This window comes from Borostomias antarcticus (genome assembly GCF_949987555.1).
Source record: "Borostomias antarcticus genome assembly, chromosome: 24".
Taxonomy (NCBI): Eukaryota; Metazoa; Chordata; class Actinopteri; order Stomiiformes; family Stomiidae; genus Borostomias; species Borostomias antarcticus.
This window is the reverse complement of record NC_140257.1, coordinates 17728218-17735291: the sequence shown is the minus strand read 5'-3', so window position 1 is coordinate 17735291 and position 7074 is coordinate 17728218. Positions and strand designations below refer to the sequence as shown.

At 50.5% G+C, this 7074-nt stretch overlaps 1 protein-coding gene across 1 annotated transcript; it reads right to left on the bottom strand.

Moving 5' to 3' along the window:
* Window positions 1-6126, bottom strand: LOC311325627 (histone-lysine N-methyltransferase PRDM7-like; the record flags this gene model as incomplete). The annotated part of the gene is made up of 7 exons (XM_084458348.1): window positions 6043-6126; window positions 5881-5935; window positions 5518-5611; window positions 2726-2848; window positions 2219-2356; window positions 644-930; window positions 1-69 (listed from the first exon to the last, which is right to left on the bottom strand). The coding sequence occupies exons 1-7, from the start codon at window positions 6075-6077 to the stop codon at window positions 1-3; spliced, it is 801 nt and encodes a 266-aa protein (XP_084314474.1). The 5' UTR covers window positions 6078-6126.
* Window positions 6127-7074: the final 948 nt, after the last annotated feature.

The following is a 7074-nucleotide window of genomic DNA, read 5'->3' as shown; positions in this document are numbered from 1 at the left end:
TCACCTCATCCAGTTGGAGTGCGTCTCTCTTTTGGCATCGATGTACTCGTCACAGTTTCTGCTCTTGATCTGAGAACACAGAGACGTCTTCAATTTAATTCCTTCATCAAACATTATTTCATGAGGATCATCAGAACACCTGTTCACACACACACACCACCCTCATACCCACCACACACACACACACACACACACACACACACACACACACACACACACACACCGCCCTCATACCCACCACCCAGGAGTACACACACACACACACACACACACACACACACACACACACACACACACACACACACACACACACCGCCCTCATACCCACCACCCAGGAGTAAACACACACACACACACACACACACACCGCCCTAATACCCTCCACACACACACACACACACACACACACACACCGCCCTCATACCCACCACCCAGGAGTACACACACACACACACACACACACACACACACACACACACACACACACACACACACACACACACACACACCGCCCTCATACCCACCACCCAGGAGTACACACACACACACACACACACACACACACACACACACACACACACACACACACACACACACACACACACACACACACACACACACACACACACACACACACACACACCGCCCTCATACCCACCACCCAGGAGTATCCGCTCTTGATGGCCTCCTCCTTCTCCATCACCTCCCCCTCGTAGGGGCCGTAGTGGGTTCCCTTGGCAACCGCCTCCCCACAGTTGAAGACTCCCAGCCCCACCCCGGGTATCCGTGACCTCTTGACCTCCAGGCCGTGTGGGAGGGTCAGTCTGGCCCGGTCAGACCCCCCCAGGACCACCGGGGTGTCCGGTATGAAGAGGGGGGGGCCGTGGAGCTCACACTCCTCCAGGAAGAAAGACTCACACTCCTCACAGTCTGGAGAGGACAGGAGAGGGGGAGGAGAGACGTAGTGCATTAGAGAGAGAGAAAGAGAGAGGTAGAGATGGAGAGAGAAAAGGAGGTTAGAGAGAGAGAGAGAGAGAGAGAGAGAGAGAGAGAGAGAGAGAGAGAGAGAGAGAGAGAGAGAGAGAGAGAGAGAGAGAGTGTGAGTGAGTGAGTGAGTGAGTGAGTGAGTGAGTGAGTGAGTGAGTGAGTGAGTGAGTGAGTGAGTGAGTGAGTGAGTGTGTGTGTGTGTGTGTGTGTGTGTGTGTGTGTGTGTGACTAAAGCCGGGTTGACAGCTAAAAGGAGACAGTAGTTCCAGAATGTCTGTGCCGTCGTTGAACAGCAGTTCTAGAATGTTCAAAGTTCCAATTTGGCAAAACTGAACTGTGAACCTACGAGAGAGAGAGACTGAGGAGAGAGATACAGAGAGAGAGACTGAGGAGAGAGATACAGAGAGAGAGAGACTGAGGAGAGAGATACAGAGAGAGAGACTGAGGAGAGAGATAACCAGAGAGAGAGACTGAGGAGAGAGATACAGAGAGAGAGAGACTGAGGAGAGAGATACAGAGAGAGAGACTGAGGAGAGAGATAAACAGAGAGAGACTGAGGAGAGAGATAACCAGAGAGAGAGAGACTGAGGAGAGAGATAACCAGAGAGAGAGACTGAGGAGAGAGATACAGAGAGAGAGAGACTGAGGAGAGAGATACAGAGAGAGAGAGACTGAGGAGAGAGATAACCAGAGAGAGAGACTGAGGAGAGATAAACAGAGAGAGAGAGACTGAGGAGAGAGAACCAGAGAGAGAGAGACTGAGGAGAGAGAACCAGAGAGAGAGAGACTGAGGAGAGAGATAACCAGAGAGAGATACTGAGGAGAGAGATAAACAGAGAGAGAGAGACTGAGGAGAGAGATAATCAGAGAGAGAGAGACTGAGGAGAGAGATAACCAGAGAGAGAGACTGAGGAGAGAGATACAGAGAGAGACTGAGGAGAGAGATAACCAGAGAGAGAGACTGAGGAGAGAGATAACCAGAGAGAGAGACTGAGGAGAGAGATAAACAGAGAGAGAGAGACTAAGGAGAGAGATAAACAGAGAGAGAGACTGAGGAGAGAGATAAACAGAGAGAGAGAGACTGAGGAGAGAGATAAACAGAGAGAGAGACTGAGGAGAGAGATAAGCAGAGAGAGAGACTGAGGAGAGAGATAACCAGAGAGAGAGAGACTAAGGATTGGTAAACAGAGAGAAATAGAGAAAGACAGAAAAGAGAGAGCAGCTCTCTTACAGAGGTAGTGGTCATCTTCTGGCTCCTTCTGCTCAGTGTCGTTGACTCTGGCTCTGTCTCTCAGGTTCCTCGCTCTGCGGTATAGGTTCACCTCTGACCTCTGGTTCACCTCTGACCTCTGGTTCACCTCTGACACATCTGACACACACACGCGCGCACGCACACGCACACACGCGCACACACACACACACACACACAAACAAACAGAGAGACAGACACACGTTACATGGGGTTAACATGCCGCACACACAGGGTTTTCATGTCACTCAGTGAAACTGACAAGAGTACACTCACACACCCCACTAACACTAACAGTATAACGCTGCAACTTGGGGAGATGCGTAGAAAACAACACAGAAACACCTTTGAGAGGACAGGGATCCCAGGCCGACACCGTCAGCATAACATTACACTACAGTAGTGACTACTACTACAGTACTATTACCACACAATAGCCTCCTACTATAGTACTACTCTACTAGTACTACTTGTACTCTGTATGCGTACGTTGAGAGGGTGTCTCCAGATGAGGGGTCCACTCCACCCAGTCACTGAGCCCAGGAAGGGGGGGCAGGTCCGCCATCTTGGATCCACCTCGATGCATGAAGACTGGGGCTGTCGACTTCAGACCTGCAACACACAGGGAGGAGAGGGAGGGGGAGGAGAGAGAGATGGAGGAGGAGAGATGGAGGAGGAGAGAGAGATGGAGGAGAGAGAGATGGGGAGGAGAGAGATGGAGGAGAGAGAGATGGAGGAGGAGAGAGATGGAGGAGGAGAGAGATGGAGGAGAGAGATTGGGAGGAGAGAGATGGAGGAGAGAGAGAGGGGGAGGAGAGAGAGATGGAGGAGATGGAAGAGGAGAGAGAGATGGAGGAGAGAGAGATGGAGGAGGAGAGAGAGAGAGATGGAGGAGGAGAGAGAGATGGAGGAGGAGAGAGATGGAGGAGGAGAGAGAGATGGAGGAGGAGAGAGATGGAGGAGGAGATGGAGGAGGAGAGAGATGGGGAGGAGAGAGATGGAGGAGAGAGAGAGGGGGAGGAGGAGAGAGAGATGGAGGAGGAGAGAGATGGAGGAGAGAGAGATGGAAGAGGAGAGAGATGGAGGAGAGAGAGATGGAAGAGGAGAGATGGAGGAGAGAGATGGAAGAGGAGAGAGAGATGGAGGAGGAGAGAGGGATGGGGAGGAGAGAGATAGGGAGGAGAGAGAGATGGAGGAGGAGAGAGATGGAGGAGGAGAGAGATGGGGAGGAGAGAGAGATAGGGAGGAGAGAGAGATGGAGGAGGAGAGAGAGATGGAGGAGGAGAGAGAGATGGAGGAGGAGAGAGAGATGGGGAGGACAGTGTTGTGGAAAACTATATTTTTTAGATATTCTTTTGAAATGTGTCCGTCTACCAGTGCAGCCTTGAGTCGGACACTCATTTGTCCTTCTTTTGAGGTCATCCCTCCACAGTACTTGAGGTCTAACAAATGATTGGATGAAAGCAGAGTCAACTAGCTAAACGGTATTTCATTGGTTAAATAAAGGTATCATTATTATCCATGTGCTTGTTTCCACCACGTGATGGGAAGCACAGCCCCAGACCTGGTGCAGGGCGCTCTACTATTCAGGGCTAGAAGCCTCATACCGCCCTGCCAGGGACCAGTCATTGAGCCCATATCTGTACTCACTCTGTCAGCAGTAGCATGTCTACAGATACTAGTATTTCGTTAGTCACCGAAGGGAAGAACGTTCTGGAAAGGTGAAAGCCTTTTCTCCAAGATGGCTACACGTGCAGCCCCTCACACTTTATACTGTATAAAACACACTGTATTGCACTTCAATAGCACATATCCACAGATATACCCACTCACCTGACTTCACCACCCTGATCACATGACCTCTCTCCAAGATAGAGTCACAGCCTTTGAGATCACGTGATCAGGGTGAAGCCAGGCTAGTGGACATCAGTGGATGTGTTCTAGTCCAACAGAGGTCATCAGGTGCTGGACTTTGCTATCTGAGGTAGGAGGTGCTGGCGTTTTTCAGCAGGCAGATTGTTTTTTGGCACTTGAAGCAATTAGTCTGCTGGCCGGTGGGTGAGGAGCAGTTATTCTACAGACAGCAGTCTCCTCCTCCCGGTGATGGATAGACTGGGTCTCTGATATGATGCCTGTTCCTCTCTGGTCTGCTGAGTCCCTCGGTCTCCTCCCTGTCTGGTCTCTCTCTGGTCTCTCTCTGGTCTGAGTCCCCAGGTCTCCTCCCTGTCTGGTCTCTCTCTGGTCTCTCTCTGGTCTGCTGAGTCCCAGGTCTCCTCCCTGTCTGGTCTCTCTCTGGTCTCTCTCTGGTCTGCTGAGTCCCCAGGTCTCCTCCCTGTCTGGTCTCTCTCTGGTCTCTCTCTGGTCTGCTGAGTCCCAGGTCTCCTCCCTGTCTGGTCTCCCTGTCTGGTCTCTCTCTGGTCTGCTGAGTCCCCAGGTCTCCTCCCTGTCTGGTCTCTCTCTGGTCTCTCTCTGGTCTGCTGAGTCCCAGGTCTCCTCCCTGTCTGGTCTCCCTGTCTGGTCTCTCTCTGGTCTGCTGAGTCCCCAGGTCTCCTCCCTGTCTGGTCTCTCTCTGGTCTGCTGAGTCCCCAGGTCTCCTCCCTGTCTGGTCTCTCTCTGGTCTGAGTCCCCAGGTCTCCTCCCTGTCTGGTCTCTCTCTGGTCTGAGTCCCCAGGTCTCCTCCCTGTCTGGTCTCTCTCTGGTCTCTCTCTGGTCTGAGTCCCAGGTCTCCTCCCTGTCTGGTCTCTCTCTGGTCTCTCTCTGGTCTGAGTCCCAGGTCTCCTCCCTGTCTGGTCTCTCTCTGGTCTCTCTCTGGTCTGAGTCCCAGGTCTCCTCCCTGTCTAGTACACAGCAGAGCTCAGACAGGTCTGGCACACTTGACCTGTTGCAGGTTATGAGATCAAATCAATTACCATTACAGTTAGACCAACTTTAATAATCCCCAGGGGGCATTACAGCAGCAAGAACAACAGAGAAGGTAAGAACAGATCAGTGATTAAACATATAGGCTACATAAGAAATAGTGCATTACAACAACAAATAAATAGCAACAATAATAGTACCCTAAAATAGTCAAAACAAAATGTCTACCTTTTTCCAAGATATTTCCATCTTGATTAAAAAAAAACATTCTTTAACTCATAACATTGTTGATCTGGAATAATACAATTAGCAAGAGTGCCCTTCAGAGACCTGAACAACTTTTTGGCCTGGCCCTTCCTAACGATGTATTATTACTGGACATGTAGTATTAAGATGATGTTACTGGACTGTAGGAGACCTACCTGGTAAACCTGAGGCCTGGGTGTGAATGGAGTCGGTCACTACGGTCAAGCAGTCGCAGGATGGACAGAGACGATGAGCTTTTACCTGTTTATTCTGAGTGGAAAACACAATAAAACACTGGTCTTCCACGAGTCTGCAATTCCTCTGGGGCTCCTGCAGTCAAGCGCTACTGCTCTGCTTTCTCTCTCCAACATCAGGATCAGTTGTTTACAGAAAGAACACATTTCCTTCAAACATCACAAACACTTTATTTTGAACAATAACGAAGCTACCGCTACTGCTCTGCTTTCTCAGAACTTACAGAGAGCACATGGATGAATTTAGAAATCTGAGAATCTATTTACATATTTGAAGCAACATACCTGAGTGGAAGCCACACAAAAAATAAAACACTTGTCTTCCAGATGTCTGCAATTCCTGTGGAAAAATAAAAAGACCCATTTTCCCATGCGGCCTCGTCTGAGCAACCAGAACGCGGGATGCAACGCTGCCAGCCAGGAAACACAAACGTGCTATAAACTTACAATCCAGTGGACAAAACTTCATCACCAGAAATCATCACAGTGTGTAGCAAAACAAATAGTAGCTATGCAATGCATCAGAGTTCCTAACCTCAATTACGGGGTTTTCCACACAGATAATAAAATACAAGGATCATTTTACACGACGCACACAGGCCTTCCTCATGCAGCCAAGCCTACTACGGCTACACCACAAGGACAAAACACACTCGTAGACCTGCAGTACACCATAACTCCAAAGGGGGCTCCACAACAACTAACACTGCTAGGGCTGCTCAATTACAGCTAAACTCACATAACCAATAGTATATTTCTAACTCTGTTACACAGGCTATATGCCTGTCTGTTTAATCTAGGATCTGTAATGTGCCCCTTCTCTCCCCTCTCTAAACCAGCTTAGCTCTAGCCCAGTGCTCTATCACTCACACACAATCTTGTTGCAAGAAGTCATTTCAAGATGCACAAAACATCGGTGCACTCCCCCATCCTCCCTCTCTCTCTGGTTGTACCTTTGGGGGTTGGTCCTCAAACGGTACGTAGGGTAGGGGAGGGTAGGGTAGGGCAGGTTAGGGTATGTAGGGTAGGGGAGGGTAGGGCAGGTTAGGGTATGTAGGGTAGGGGAGGGTAGGGTAGGGCAGGTTAGGGTATGTAGGGTAGTCTAGGGTAGGGTAGGGGAGGGTAGGGTAGGGCAGGTTAGGGTATGTAGGGTAGGGTAGGGTAGGGGAGGGTAGGGTATGTAGGGTAGGGTAGGGGAGGGTAGGGGAGGGTAGGGTAGGGCAGGTTAGGGTATGTAGGGTAGGGTAGGGTAGGGTAGGGCAGGTTAGGGTATGTAGGGTAGGGTAGGGGAGGGTAGGGTAGGGCAGGTTAGGGTATGTAGGGTAGGGTAGGGTAGGGTAGGGCAGGTTAGGGTATGTAGGGTATGTAGGGTAGGGTAGGGTAGGGTAGTGTAGGGTAGGGTAGGGTAGGGCAGGTTAGGGTATGTAGGGGAGGGTAGGGTAGGGTAGGGTAGGGGAGGGTAGGGCAGGTTAGGGTATG